This window comes from Eurytemora carolleeae, unplaced genomic scaffold, assembly GCF_000591075.1.
Source record: "Eurytemora carolleeae unplaced genomic scaffold, Eaff_2.0 scaffold582, whole genome shotgun sequence".
Lineage (NCBI taxonomy): Eukaryota > Metazoa > Arthropoda > Copepoda > Calanoida > Temoridae > Eurytemora > Eurytemora carolleeae.
The window spans coordinates 140017-156698 of NW_019396481.1; the positions used below are offsets into that span (position 1 = coordinate 140017).

The 16682-nt window shown below is 32.8% G+C and overlaps 1 protein-coding gene across 1 annotated transcript; it reads right to left on the reverse strand.

Moving 5' to 3' along the window:
- Positions 1-652: 652 nt before the first annotated feature.
- LOC111704066 (ETS-related transcription factor Elf-2) lies at positions 653-1658 on the reverse strand. The gene is made up of 2 exons (XM_023476196.1): positions 1099-1658; positions 653-995 (listed from the first exon to the last, which is right to left on the reverse strand). Exons 1-2 carry the CDS (start codon positions 1656-1658, stop codon positions 884-886), a joined length of 672 nt encoding a protein of 223 aa, XP_023331964.1. The 3' UTR covers positions 653-883.
- Positions 1659-16682: the final 15024 nt, after the last annotated feature.

Genomic DNA, 16682 nt, shown 5'->3' on the forward strand with positions numbered 1-16682 from the left:
GTTTGAAATTAAATTGATTTTTTACGGTCTAAGACGTATGTTGCAATTTTCTCAATTTGTATGGACGCTAAGTTATTCGGTATGAGACGTCTTTAACAATTTTCTCCTTATAGACGCAACAGATAGAAATAAGATTAGTAGCGATCAAAAGCGCTTTTTTATCGCATTAAGCCTATACACCCTTTCATTTTTCGCGAACACTCCCTTTAAGGTATAAAAAGGTACGGGTAAATAAGTTGACCGGAACTAGGATCAATGAATTAAAAAACGTATATTTACGGGTTACAAAGATATAAATGAAATAGATTTATTTATTACATCCCTATATCATGCAACCCAATGTCGTAGGCCTTAGATATTTCATACTATGTATTTTGTCAGATCAAATAATCTATATTTGAAACATCAGAAGTGTAAAAGTGTAAACCAGTAGGTTGCTATAAGAGATAAAAAAAAATTGATTTTGTGACAAAGACTCAATTTTTTTGCAGAACTTTATGAGTTGTCTATGTGAATATCATGTTTGAATTCTGGCCAGCCAAAAAACTGGGCCATGTCAGGTCCTTCGCAAAAAATTGTGCTTATCGTTTCAACCTTTATTGAAAAAATAAACAAACAAGCAAAACAGTCAAATCCAGTGTTTAAAAAATAATTTACTAATTATTAGTAGATTTATTTATTTTCGGTATAAAACTAAACTGGTAACAGCTTATCACAGATAGTGCTAAACATACATACAACAGGGTCTCAACTTTTTAAGTTTTGAGTTTGGGACTCCCAGGAACAAAAAAATCGATGTGTAAGTATTTTAAGAAAGAGTTTTATATTTGTTAACTTTTTCATTTATTATTGAATGTTTTCTTCAGACTAAAAGACGGCCATGTTATTCATTACAGCTGATTTCCATTATTTCGCCGATTTTAGGCACGTCGACGAATTGGTAGACTAGTCGTTGACCGTCAACCTTTGCAAGTATTCCACGCTGATAGTAATACCTGAAATAATAATGTTTAATTTAGTAAGGAAGTAGATTTTAATTGGGTAAAACTTTTGATGATGAAAAATTAGAAAAATTAAAGTTTGTTAAGAAATTCTTACCTCAAAGCTCTTCCCATAGTCTCATAGTTCATATCTGGTTTATTCTTGTGTAGTCCCCAGAGTCTGCTCACTGCTTTACTATCCACTAATTTAAATATTCCTTGTTCTCTGTTACTCCACTTGATATACTTCGGACAACACTCCTTGTCCTGCAGCAGCTTTAACAAGAACTCCCAGAGATAGGTTGTGTTCGCCTCCCGGGATTTCCGTCGTATCGTCGGCCGGTCCCGCCGCAAATGGAGTGGGTCAATTTGATCTGACGTTTTATGGGATGGGGCTGCAGGGTAGTGGTAGGAGGAGGGTGGATAGGGTGCCATGGTTCGGGGATAGGATTGGGAGTAAAAGGGTAGGGTTGGGAATAGTTTAGACATGAAAGGGTAAGAGGATTGAGGGTAGGATGGAGTTGATGATGGAGGGTTGCAGGGAGTTGATGAGGAAGGGTATGAATGTGCTGATGAGGGAGGGAATGAGGGTGCTGGTGAAGGATATGAGGAGGGAGAAAAGGGAACTTGAGATTCTTCATCAGCCCTCCAACCTGTAGACTGCGGAGAAGTGTCCATATCTAAACTAAAGGAGCTTCGAGGTCACAAATTCATACCAATAAAGTCTCATAATTTGACCGTCTGCTTCTGTCTTATGCAGTGTAAGACGTAAAAGAAGTTCTAAAAATGGCCAGTAATAAGAATTGAATTCAAACTTTTGTTTCTATTTGCAGACTAAATTTAAAACTTAAAATTAACATATTATTTAAAATTAAAAATTGTAAAATGTGCACTTTCATTTGTTAGTCCATCTCGTCCAACTACCCTTTAAAGATAAAACAAAATAAAAACTATCTCGAAATGTGAAGAATGTTTGTAAGGTCAGGTGAGGTGGATGAGTTGTCAAAAGAGGAAAAATGTCCAGGTAGTTAAAGAGTCAATATATAGAGAGAGTTTTTACTTGAACGGCCATATCCCAGTAATCTGAAGGATGGGAATATAAACATTCAGTATAGAAGGATGCTTCAATGAAGGGATGAACGCAACGAACAATACAAATGAATGAAACCCATCGGAAACTTGTTCATAAGATTTTGTTGAGGGTTTTGACCAAGAATGTAATGCAAGGAAAGTTAATTGGAGTTGAGTATACTCTGCTTACATTGAAACCAGTTTTCTCTGGGCGGAATTTGTAAACAAGAATAGATGCCTCAGTGTTCGTTTAGTATCCGAGGAGGTTAAAAGCATTAAATTTTGATAATTTTGATAATTCACATAATAGTTTCCTATGACCAGAATATGTCATTGATTTTTTTTATGTGAAAGTTGGATCCCATGTCAGGCTTCGACATCCGTCTTGTGTTTACATTANTTTTTATGTGAAAGATGGATTCCATGTCAGGCTTCGACATCCGTCTTGTGTTTCATTACCGCCCAGTGACAGTACACTGCAGTACAAAAGATGCGTACACCTCTGAAATAACTTTTCTTGCATTAAATCCTTGGTTTTGACCATCTTTTATCTAATTTTGTTGGTTAATTTTGAGTTTTTACATTTTTTACTTGCTCCGTGTGCAATGAAAAAAGCCTTGTTCTTTTATTTCTAGTGAATAATTGAACTAATAAAAATGTATTTGAATGAATAGATCAATATGTAGACTGGAATTTTTTGGATGAATAGGATAAATGGAATTTATTTTTAGGCCGGTGACTGAATTATTGAATATATATGGTGACTTGTTTTAATTTGGATAAATAAGTTAAATTGTTGAATCGGATTCATTAAGATGAATAGGATGGATGGATGGTAGCGAGAAAACCTCAGGAATTTCCTGGAATAAACACCGTTGGCCAATCCAGTTCTAGGCATTTCCGCCCAAACCAGTCCTTCCTCCCATACCTCCAAGGCCTATATTATATATTATGTAGATTAAAGCCGACATTCCAGGCTTATAGTTCTAGATACCGTATACCTCCAGGATTCATAAACAATTCATCAATCAAATATATAACGGGTTTACCCTAACCGTTCTTTTAATCAAATAATACAATTGTACACGAACATTTTTTTTATACTGATATATTTACACTTCTTATATACACTTAACTAATTTTTCAGTCTGAATCGTATTTTTCTCTTTGGACATCTAAAGAATAAACAAGAATCATTTGGGAGAGTATACGTTTTTTAAAATTATACAATACGAAAAATAATAAACTATAATTCTTTTTCAAAAACTCAGTTTTTAGTTTAAAGGTGATTATCGTGCAGAGTTGATATTATTAAATTATATATCTAGGATTAATTCACTTTAATCATAATCAACTCTCTGCCATATATAAAAAAATTACATTAAAATGCTTGGTTACAAAAAGATTATTTACAAAAAATGCGTACAGATATACTTGCAAGAACATTCTTACTTTATAGAATGGTTTTCGTTTAAATCTTTAATAGGGAGGAAATACAATTCTTTAAATCGGAAGAGAGTATCCTTCTATCCCACCCAAACTGTAGGAAATGAAGTAAATGATAAGTTAGGAATTATTACACCAATTAAATTTACAAAACATTGCAACAATTTAACAAGTATGTTTCTTTTTATACTTTTTTAAAGAAAAATTTATTTTTATATCTTTACTTACCAACTTGTTCTTTAATATACTTGGACAAAAATCTTTTTGTTGCTGGGCCTTGAGAGAGGGGACTTGGGGTCCCTGTGTCCCCATCAGAATCACTAGGAGAAAGATAGCTGTCTGAGTGTTCCCTTGGACCCTCGTTTGGTCGATCAATTGTGGAACTACGATCACTGGTTGGAGATATACTATGAGATCTATCACTGGAGAAACTGACATTATCAGAACAGTTTGAATATCTTCTTGATATGGATACGGAGAGCTTGCTGTAGTTCTCCTTCATGCAGTTCATCTTCATCTCCTTGAGAGGTGAGATCCTCCAGTATCTGGCCGGACAAGAGAGGTCCAGAGGCTGAATTTGAAGATCGGTCATAGTCATGACCAGGCTTCTCTATCTATCTATCTATCTTAAAATTCTTCCTTTACGTGTTTCGTCTGTGAAGAGTCCGTGTGTACTGACGTTTTGACGGTCACAGAAAGTTTATGGAGATAGATAGATAGATATACAGTCAGAGAGAGAGAGAGAGAGCGGGCCGAACCTCTGGTGAAAGTATTCTCGTCTTGATGCAACCTTCTTGTTGCGTTCGTAAAATGATTCTTAACTCTGCAAACACTTTTAGTTATTCACCGGAGCCAAGAGAAACAAACTTTATTAATGGATTCCAGCGTTTTGAGAAAAATCAACAACAATAAAGGTCAAAATAATCCTGAAGAGGGGGAAATCTTTAGGGCAACTTTAGGTGAGGGATTATTGAGAGTCTTTGGGAAAGGGCTATCGGGATGACAAACAAAAGCCGAGAAACTTTATTCAAACAGATATTTCCAAAAAATAAATATTGACTAGAAACTACCATAATTGATGCGTCAAATCTGTGTACTGCAGTGAGAGAGGAGATCAAAACAAAGATTCTAGGGGTAAAACATCATTTTTTGGGGGGACGGGGGTATGCAAGAAGGACTGCGAGACTGCGACTGAAAATCGTGAAAACATAATGATAATAAACAAAGACAAAATTCATTATGGTTTCTAGAATATTTGATATTGCATCACAGTTCCTGAAAACACGGCTTGCGTTTTCAAGATCTTTGGAGCTTCCCTTTCACATGGTTGTGAAGGCACTTGTTTATTTACTTGGCTTAATTTGCGTTCATTTGGGGAATCTTAAAGTAGTTCCGTGGATATTTGTCTGATTCACATCCCTTGATCTTAATATTTTTCTTTATTATATATTATATATTATTATTTCTATTTGGTGTTGGCCATGCTCTTACCTTAATCTATATATATATATATATCAGTTAAAATACTTATTTTTCCTATATGGTATATACTTCTATAATATTAAAAACTTTCATACTTTCGGGTTTTCTGATCTAAGTGTTCTTACATACTTCTCTAGATCTTAGTTTAAACTCACTGATTTATTCTTTATATTTATATTTTTTGTATGTATAATTGTAGTAAATTCCCTTCTCCATAACAGTTTCTCGAACATATATCTATCCAGGTACAACTCAAATTCTCTTGACTATCAATGTCAAGACATGGCTACAATCCCGTGAACTATCAACGCCACTACCACTGGGCGCGATCTTCAACTCGTGTGTTTCAACTAGGGCCAGCTATGAATGTCAACAGGGAAACAAGCTCTTAATCGATCAATGTCTCAACTCGGACACGATCCATACGGCTACAATCCGGTTATACTATCAACACCACTTCCACTGGGTGTGATCTCGTAAACTATCAATGTCTCAACTAAGACACGATCCTCAACCTGTTTATCAAACAGGGAACGATCTTACTCTCTCGTGGTATACTGTATGGAGTCTCTATTTAAACTAGCTTTATTTCTTCATGTTAGATTAGAATTGAGTCTTAACAGCGTAATAACAAGATATATAACATAGTTAAGCAATCACATTATGGGTTTGACGGAGTTATATATATCTGCGTATTTAAATGGGCTAATCTCAATACATGATTTACGTATTTACTAATGGGCACATTTAGCTATATGGACAATGTACAACGTAATTTACTATGGAACTCTATATTTGCTAATTTATTGTACCAATAACTTTTAATGTATTTTATATTTATGCACAGTGTACAAGACGTTACGTTCGGTGTTACTTATTTTTAACAAATTTAAGGAAAGAAGTGGGCTGCTTGACTATCTGTAAAAAAAACATTTAAATAGTTATTAAGTGAAACGGGTCTGTTTACATTGCTCAATTGCTGTGTCTCGTGTTCATAGGGCTATTTCAAGTAATAAACCGAGTCTAAAAGTCGTCTTTCTATTCCAGAGTTTTATGGTTCTCACTTTTGAATACTCAGTTCCAACTAAATCTTTTTTTAAGCACAGTTTCCAACCAAATATTTGAAAAAGTTCAACCATTGGTAACTATAAATAAATAAATCCATTTTATGTGTTTAGTGTTACCCAGTTTACTGCGCACAAATGATATTTCGGTGATGTCTGTTTAGAAATATGTACCTAGTATACTAGAAATATATAGAAATATATACTGCGTATACTATTATATACTAACACTCACACTTCACATGACGTCACAAGGGGAAAATGAATAATGTGAGAAAAGGGTGCATGTATAATATAAACTTAAATAACATATAGTTTCCATGACTTTTTTAAACTCTCATTTATCAAACAGATAATGAAAATGAAAATGATATTTCTCAATAAAATATATTCAGTAAGTATGATTTATTCTTAAAAAACTAAACACTTTCTCGCTTCGATACCGATAACTTGTCAATTGAATATCAAATATGGTTGAAAAACAACAAAATATCAAAAACTAAAATTCACTGCTTTCTTCACAGGTGTTGTCATAGAGAATAGAATATATATTAGAGGGGAATTTAAAGAATCTCTCGGTATGAATTTTTTCAGTCCCTTTCAGCCCGAAAGGGAGTTCAAAGTGTACAAATCGTGTAAATGTTCACAAATTATATGCAGTAGATTACATCAATACAGTATTAAGTATTGCGTGTTATACAATATTCTTAATTACATTTGATTATGTAATATGATGTACATAGATATTTGTGATGTATATCTATATATATACTTTGGTTGTCAGGGTGTCTGTCTGTCTGTTTGTTTGTTTATATAAACGTCAAAACGGCTGAACCGATCGGGCCCAAATGACTCCAGGGAAGGTTTATGGATGATCGAATTTTCTTAAATTTGCCTCTAACAAAATTTGATTTAATTAAATTAAAAAATGCACGAAATTATTTAATAGTTAAGCGACCTTTTTTGTTTTTTTCTTTTACAATGTTTAATGAGAAAATGTTTACAATTGAAATAGAAGATGGGCGCGAAGCGCCCTAAAAGCCTTGTATAATATAGATGAACATAAATACATTTGCAGATAGAAAGATAAATTGAGGAATTTTACTCTAAATAGCTTTCTATACTACAGGTATAAACTACTAAGCTTACTTCAGCTGAGCTGACCGTCTAATCGTCTAGCCGGCTGTTTCTTTAACCCTATCCCGCGCGGCTAGGCTATTTTTGTCTAATATAGGATGGGGGGAGGTGATTTCTATCCCCCCCATGATTTTGCCCTTAGAGTTGAGATACGGGAGTGTGATACATGTCCTTAGTCCAATTTTTCAAGGCCTGGTCATTGAAAAAAATTAAACCTCTAACTTTATGGTACAATTTTTTTTTTAAATCAAAAATTACGTCGGAAAAATGTTTAAAAATAATCATTTTTCTTATTTTGACAAATATTAACATGTGCCACATGTTATTACATCCATTTTTCAAGGGCTTTTCAAATATGTGCATAAGCACTGTAGTTTAATTGATAAAAAAGTTATTAGTCATTTTTGATACTTTTTAAACACCGACCCACCTTTTGACTGTCCTACTCTAACAAATGTTTAGAAAAATGTGTTCACAACTATGATGTTGAAAAGAATATCAATGTTGGATGGATATTCTACATGTTTTCAATTATGCTTGGCTTTTAGCTCCTCTCTCTAGAGTGCTATTAAGAAGAGTGAGTGAAAAAGAGCCGAATTTCTAATAATGCTTTTCTTATACTACATATTAGGTCACAAAGTCGTACTAGTAATTTGGCACAAATTAACCTTATCTTATGCATGGATTGGATGAAGTAAAATATTCATGTAAAGTTTGCCTTTTATTCTTAAATTTTAAGATTTATTGAAAATTTAACTAATTTGAACCGAAAACAGAACACCAGATCAAAATGCGCCACAAGCAAAACATCGATCAAGTCCGTCCTCAAACATTCTAATAGCGACAACTGCAGTATTTAACTTTGCTTGTTTATATAATTTACGAACTATAACAATTTCTTCGAGAAAACAGTTGGTAATAAAAAGTTTAACTTCGGCGTCCAAAATCGTATTTTTGATCCATTGTTTATTAACACGCCACTCTTAACCCATGTATTTGTTTCATTTCGCCCTTTGTTTCTATCAATTCTATTCCGTTTTACATCACAGAGAAGGTTTCTGCTTTGTATAAATTTCCCATGGATTGAGTCTCTAACGACTATTTCCAGTCAAAAATCAGCAGAAAACTTTCAATAGAATATGATATTTAATTTTCAACAAATTAAACCTTTTTAAATTATTTCATCAGTTTTGAATTTGTACGTATTTAACCCTTATTTGTACGTATTTAACCCTCTTGTACGTATTTAACCCTTATGTACGTATTTAACCCTTATTGTACGTATTTAACCCTTTTGTACGTATTTAACCCTTATTGTTCGTATTTAACCCTTATTGTACGTATTTAACCCTTATACTGTACGTATTTAACCCTTATTTGTACGTATTTAACCCTTATTGTACGTATTTAACCCTTATTGTACGTATTTAACCCTTATTGTACGTATTTAACCCTTACTGTACGTATTTAACCCTTATACGTACGTATTTAACCCTTATACTTGTACGTATTTAACCCTTATACAGATCTCTCAAAAAAAAATGTAAACACATGTAAACAATTTTGTATTTATTTCACAAATCTAAAAAAATGTAAACGAATTTGTCGATTACACGTAAACTATTTTTTACAATTTAAAAAGACAATAAATATTTAGATTTCAAAAAAAGTTTTGAATTTTAAATCCACCAAAGTTGACAGCTAATAAAAAGATAAAAACGTAATCAACTTTTAACCCCCAAGTTTGTTTTAGAAAAATAGACCATTACAATGTTACTTTATTAATTCATCATTGCATATCATGCTTTAATTGTTATGTGTGGAGGTACTGTCATGAAACCTAAAAACACTATAGAAAATGTTATGTGTAGAGGTACTGTCATGAAACCTAAAAACACTATAGAAAATGTTATGTATAGAGGTACTGTCATGAAACCTAAAAACAATATAGAAAATGTTATTTGTAGAGGTACTGTCATGAAACCTAAAAACACTGTAGAAAATGTTACGTGTAGAGGTACTGTCATGAAACCTAAAAACACTATAGAAAAAAGAAGAAAAATTTTCATTCTTATTGTTTTTAACCCTTAGTTATTGGAATGAAAAACCACGAACGGTTATTGAATTTTTCTCAGATATTTAGTTTATACGATATATCTAGAAATAAAGATTCTATGCAGATATATTTAAATATATAACAACTAGCTTGAGAACCCAGCTTTGCCTGGAATCTAAAATTTGGCTACAATTTTTTTCCAACCAAGCTTAATTTCAATGGTTCTACCAGTCCCTCAATCAAAATTTGAGAAAAATCGGTCAAGGGGTTCATGAGCTATGATCAATTCAGGCATACATACAACAACCAAACAGAGATTACTACTTTATACATGTACTTGCTGAAGGGCCCGGCGTTGCCCGTGGAAAAAATTTGAAAACCAATTTTTGAAAAAAGAAAAAAACATTTTGAAAAAAATCTAATTTTTTAGCCTATAACACCCCTCAGCCACCCATGAGTGTCCACAAAATATTTCTGCCCGATCGGTCCAGCCGTTTGGCCGGCTATACGCAACACATATATGAATAGGTCTTGTTTTATTATATAGAAATATATAATATACATATAATATATATACAGTTCTAAAAGTAAAACCAGCAACAAATGAATTTGAATCATCAACGACTCACGCCTTTACTCACTTATTTACTTATTTACAAAATCACAAACTAACTAACCAACCTAGCTTAGAAACCAATCAACTTACTAACTTAATAATTAACTATCGAACGAACTGACTAAATAACAAACTAATATATCTAAATATATCTGACGAACTATAGCATATCGAACTAACTGGAATTTTTGACTAACGGACTGAGTTACTTACTAGTGACTTACTAGCAAGGGCGGATAACTAACTAACTAACGTAACCAATTAACTATGTAACTTACAAACTATTGCTGACTAACTAAATATCTGACTTAATACTCTAGTTACTAAATAACATACATTGGTAGGGGATTGTATCAATACAACTTCTCTTGAATTCTATGGTTTATGTGTATGCATACTGTTTAACAGCTTGATATTGATAACAATTTAAAGCTAAAGTCGTCTTCATTGTATTAATATAATCACCTACCACTGTACCTGGCTAACTAGATAACTAACTTATGATATGTTTCAAACTGATCCTAGTTTTTAGAAAAATTATAAGAGTTAAATTGTAACACAATCTTCTTCATGCCTTGATACGACAAGGTAAAGTCTCCAGTTGTATTTAAGGACACAATGTGGTCCCATATGTCAAGTAAGTAATATTATTGTAGGGCGGGATAAAAATAGAAACTATTAATGGTCCCACCCGATTACATCTTAAGGACAAATTCGACTGCAGGTCCTGGTTCTATAACAATGATAATCAAAATTCTTGCCCTGAACGTCTGGCTTCAAACATTTCCGGAGTTTCCATTTTTCCCCTGGTTTCGCAACAATTTCTCAGCCTTGGCTCCAGGAAGAACACTCCGTACTTGCGCACAGCGCGGCGAATAATCAAACCGGGCATTGCGCAAGTACGCTAGGCATATGTGAGTTGTGCGAGTGTATGACCCTCAATACTCATATATAGATATAGGAATAGGAAGTAGGTAACGGTAAACTATAGTTCTCACATAATACAGTAATACCGGTAATATATAGTTTATCAAATATCAACTAAATAATAATTTTATTGAAAATGCAAATGTTTCTAACGGTATTACTAAATAGTAAATATTACTTAATAGAATAAAAATAAAGGAAAAGCAAAAAAAACCCAGATATGTCTAGCGTCATATGTTGAGAAAAATATGTTCATTTAGGATATCTAAGATTACCAATACCTTGTAATTAAGGGCAAATTACATCGAATCTATAAAAAACGAAATGTGAAAATTAATCATCGCCAACATTTAAAACGTATAATAGTTAAATTCTGCCTCTTTTTAACTTACAAGACTTGAAGGCAAAATCCATACTCAAATTGTTAAATATAATATATATGGCCGCATTACCCGACTGTCTTCTCAAAAAACTGAAGAACGTAAAAAAACTGCATTTCCCTTTGAATTCAACACATTCAACAAATTTTTTGAAGAAATTTTGTTCCCCAACCCATTGGTTAAAATTTAATATGCTTTTTACTCTTAACTGTTTGACAATCTGAATGTTATGGGTGTTTTTATCTTGTTTGGTTATTTGTAAGTTGGTGGATTTAAAATGAACAAGGCAAAAATGCTTGCAGAAAAATCATCACTAAACTTTTTATATTATCATAAGAAAGTGGGGCATAAGGCATAAGAGTTTTGAAAGATGAAAGTATGAATATTTTCTGGTTTGGTGTTTTGACCCGGATGAGCTGAGATGATTTCTCTGTGTAAGGCCTAACTGTGTACCCGGAAATGATCTAGCAGGCTTGAAACCGCTCAAACTTGTTTCTCAATAGTTTCTCTGAATCCTATGCATCGGGCCGAGTCTATAGAGCATGGTAGAACCAGTCCAACTGGAAACTTAAAATATTTCAAAGAATGATACCTTGACCATGGAACAAATTTCCCGTAAGCGATCCAACCATGATCATTGTCTTTACTAGAACTACCATCTGGGCTGTGTGGGTCAAGTTCATAATACTTTCATAGCACATATGTGGTGTATATCAGTAGACTTCATTGTCAGTGAAAAATTACATATTTAATGATTACAGTTTTATTTTATTCCATGCTACTTTATCCTACTATATCCTACTGTATCCTACTGTATCCTACTATCCTATACGTTATTCTACTGTATCATCCTGTATTCTACTGTTTTATAATGTAAAATGCTGTATCATATTGTATCCTTCTGTATCCTACTTTATCCTACTTTATCCTTCTGTACACTACTTATCCTACTGTATCCTACTGTATCCTTCTGTACACTACTTATCCTACTGAATCCTACTTATCCTACTGTATCCTACTTACCCTAGTGTCTCTATACTCTATCCTGCTCTATACCACTTTTACTAAATACATGTATAGAGTGGATTATAGATTGGGTTAGAATGGAGTAAGATGGATGGAATATGCGATGTAGTACAGCAATGGAATATGACGAAGCAGGAATCAGGATGAATTGGAGAGAGTTATGGATATCTGAACCCTGCAATACTGACTGAAATTACCAGACATCGTTTAGTTCCGGGACCATTGTAGAAATACATAACAGGAGACGTAATATATATCTAGGAATCATAACACAAGGTGGGCCCGAAACTATGGAGTTTCCAAGTGGGGGGAAGGGTAAAAACTGAAGATTCACAATTACACAGACAATTTATTTATTTGATATTTTATAATCTTTGATTGAAGCAATACCTTTTTTTGAAATTTTTACCGGATTAAGATAATCAAAAATTTGACAAACAAACTGAATCTAAAAAATTTCCCAAAAAACGTATTGCTTAAATCAAAGATTAAAACAAACTAACCTAAGTTCAATCCAGAAATGAATTTCCAAATAGCTTCCTTACTGTGTAAGGAATGTTTAATTGTAAAAGATAAATCTCATAAACCACTTCATGAGTCAATATAAGATACAAATCATAACAACCAATAAACAACATTAAACAACATTAAACATTAAACATTCCTTACTGTGTAAGGAATGTTTAATTGTAAAAGATAAATCTCATAAACCACTTTATAAGTTATAAGATACAAATCATAACAACCAATAAACAACATTAATCGTAAGTAAAGTTTCTGTGCCATTATGTTGAAAAAAATGAAAAAATTCTTTATTAATGTTAAAACAAAGAATTATAAGGAAACTGTGCTGTAAACCGGAGACTCGTTTACTCCATAGCGGAGGCTCGGTATGCCTAGCAAATATGGTAGGCTCGTGTCTGCATGGAGGAGGCTCAGACGTCCGGGTATTCCCTCACTCGCAGTTTCTAAATGGTTTTTGGATAACAAAATAATTCTTCACGTGGCGTTTAGAACTCGTAAATTAATCTTTTAATTCATTTAACAAAAAGAAATTTCCATATTATTGATTGTAATGATTTAATACTACTCAAATTAACCCTTGCAGTTGACAAGAATATGAAATAAATGCAGATATATTTCAAAAAGCAATAAAACACTTAAATTTTCATCTTAAAAATTGTTTAAAATTTATAATTCCTGAACATTTTATCAAAAGATATTTATTCTAATATTGTATTCACCGAGTAGAAAATACGTAAAGAGAGTGAAATTGAGCCGAAAAAAAGTGTAAAAAGTACCGTGCAGCAAGCGTAAATAAAAATAATGTAAGACAAAAAATATGACAACTTGGATATTTCCATTAAAATTTATAAATATATATTGCAAATATACTACAATTTTTTTCTCTTTTTTTAATAAAATTTTCAGCAAAAGCTACTTTTGTATAAATTACTGTAAAGAACAGTATATTTTTAACTTTACTTTTAAATCCAGGAATACACTGCAGTGTGAGCCCCCAAAAAATTGGATGAATTTGTTCAATATAAATCTTATTAAATGTTTCAAAAGTGTATAAATAAAAGGGGGAGGGTCTAGATTATGCAATCCCGAATTCCTTCTCGCCCTTTAGTTGAATTATGTAAAATACGTAATTAAAGAAACTCAAATTTTCCTATTCCTATATCTTTGCAAAGATATAGGAATTAAAAATCTGAGTTTGTGTCACGACTCAATTCTTTTGAAACAACATATGAACTGTACCAATAATCTAAAGTAAAAGTAATTTTTGCATGCGCTCTCTTTTAATATTAGTACAAATGATGCTTTTAAATCACCCATACATGTTTTAAAGATTATAATTAATTTAACAACTTTAAAACTCAGTGATTGCATTCCGGAAATGTTTACAAACAGACCAAATTTATGACTACATTCTATTATAATTGTAATGAACTGTAGAAACCGTGTACAATGTACAATTTACAATGTATATACGATGACAAAACGTTAAATGTCATCATCTTGAATTTCTTTTATATTTTCTATACCTCTTCAGCCTTGAGTTATACTGGGATAGATAGATAGATAGATAGATAGATGCAAAGATGCAAGGATGAAGAAAGGTTTTGTAAAGGGTCATTGACTGCAGTGCCTATCCGGGTCCTCAAACCATACAGTTAATCAGTATGCAGTGTACAAACACGGATGGTAAAAATACATACAATTTTTTGCTATATATAAATGTGGTATCTTTATTTTGTCTTGGGAACTTAGTCTTGATTTGATTTCTGGATTTGTAAACTTTATAGTTGTCGTTTTGAATGTAAACTAGCTAAAGGGCCCGGCGTTGCCCGTGGAAAAAAAATTGAAAAAAAACGTTTTAAAAAAATGATATAAAAAGTTTTTAAAAAAATGTTGAAAAAGGAAAAAGAATAACTTCGAATTATTTTAGCCCCCCGGTCACCCCTGAGTGTACACAAAAAAATTCAGCCCAATCGGTCCAGCCGTTTGGCCGGCTATACGCAACTTATATATATACGAATGTCTTGTTTTATTACATAGATATTCTAAAAGAAAAGACTATGAATTCAGTGCAATTAATAGACGATGGAGTACATTTGGATATTTAAAATGGTTTGGTTAGAATGGATGACAGCAGGCCGACTAAATTATCTTAAATAAAAGTTTTATCTAAATAAATGCAATGAATTATACTTACAGTGCAATGTCGAAAATAAAAAAACAAGAATTTCATTATAAAGTGTCAAAATGTCAGAACTGTCAATTTCTCTAAACTATAAAAGTAAAAATATTCATAAATGTATTTATCATAAAAAAATTATTTTTAGCCTAAAAAATTCTTAGACTTGAAGTAATAAATGTTCATGATAAAATGGTGATTCTTGAATTAATTATTTATTAAATATATATGGTTTTATTAAATGCAATGTTGGGATTGTAATTACTGAATGGCAGGATTTATTTCTTTACTGTGAATTGCGTAACTGTATCATGTGTGTTTGCGTACCCTTGAACCAGGAACAGGTATGAACGAATGTATCCGGAAGTAAATGTAAAATCTAACGGTGTAGGCTGCGCGCTTACAGACAGCGCGCGTCTTACATAATCCAGCATCCCGTACGCCGGTGCCAATGCACATATTTCCTGCAATTCGCGTCATGTGGCAAACGTAGAAAAGGTCATAATCGTCATACGCAAGCTGGGAGCCTAGAGAAACCATAGTTTTAACAGTTTATACACATTACACACAGACACAATACACTCTACAGGGACAAAGGACAAAGAACCTTTACACTGAAGCTAGAGGGAGAACAAATGAAATAATTAAATGAACTGAACTCTAGAAATAATTGTCCTGGGTCAAACAACATAGGGTAAAACGACCTATGGGGTCAAACGACAAACGGTCAAAAAGCCACAAATCGATTTACAACGTTACCCTTAAAAGCTTTGTCTGATCAAGTTTGAATTTGATACGAGTTTATTTAATCTAAAATGTTTTATTTTTTGTGGGTTCTCTGCAGAAGTAACTTGCGCATGTCTTGCCTATAAGAAAAGTACACCGGCAGTATGGAAACAGTACAACAAAATGGCCGTTTTACACTTTTTTCTAGTAAATTCCACTCTAATATATATTCTATTCTCTATGACCATAGTATATACTTCATATATCTCCGCTGTACATCCTCTGTCGTAGGTGTGAGGGCGGAAAAATTACCTTACGTCATAGTTTATACGTCGTATCTTCGCTGTATTTCTTTTGTCGTAGGAGCGACGGTGAAGTGATCAATATGCTACCATAGTATATACTCCATGTTTCGTATATACGAAAGAGGAGAACAAATTAACTAACCAAATAATTGAACCCAGGCGCGTAGTGGAGGTTCAGCCTAGGGGGGGGCGCACTGTTGGCGCGGTGAATTTTTTCTGTGTACCCCTCTAACGGTTCATGTGCACCCCCCTAAAAAACCGGTAATACGAAAAAATACAAGTTTAAAATTTATATTTATCTACCTGAAGGCTGACTATTAGTCATCTGTCCATAATTACCAATCATTTTAATTGAACCCCGCGAAAAAATATTGTAAATAAGAAATCCAACCAATGCGCCTGTTTTGAACCCAACCTAGGAGCCATGGTTGTGCATCCAACCTTGGAGCCTGATATGTGAATCCAACCAAGGAGCCTATTGTGAATCCAACCAATTTATTACGATTTCGATTAAAAATGTATTAAATTTAAGACTATTTTGAATAATAATCTATTTAATTTATGACTTTTTAGAACCCATGAAAACACATACTAAACCTTTAAAAGTTTTTTTTAGTCGAAAAGGAAGATTATTATAAGTGAATTCGGTAAAATATCTTAAAATCTTTGATTTAAGCGAAATCTTTTTTTAATAATCTTGTAAAGCAAAATTATTGTTTAAAGAATATTTTATGTTTTTTTTATGATATCAAAAAAGAGGTA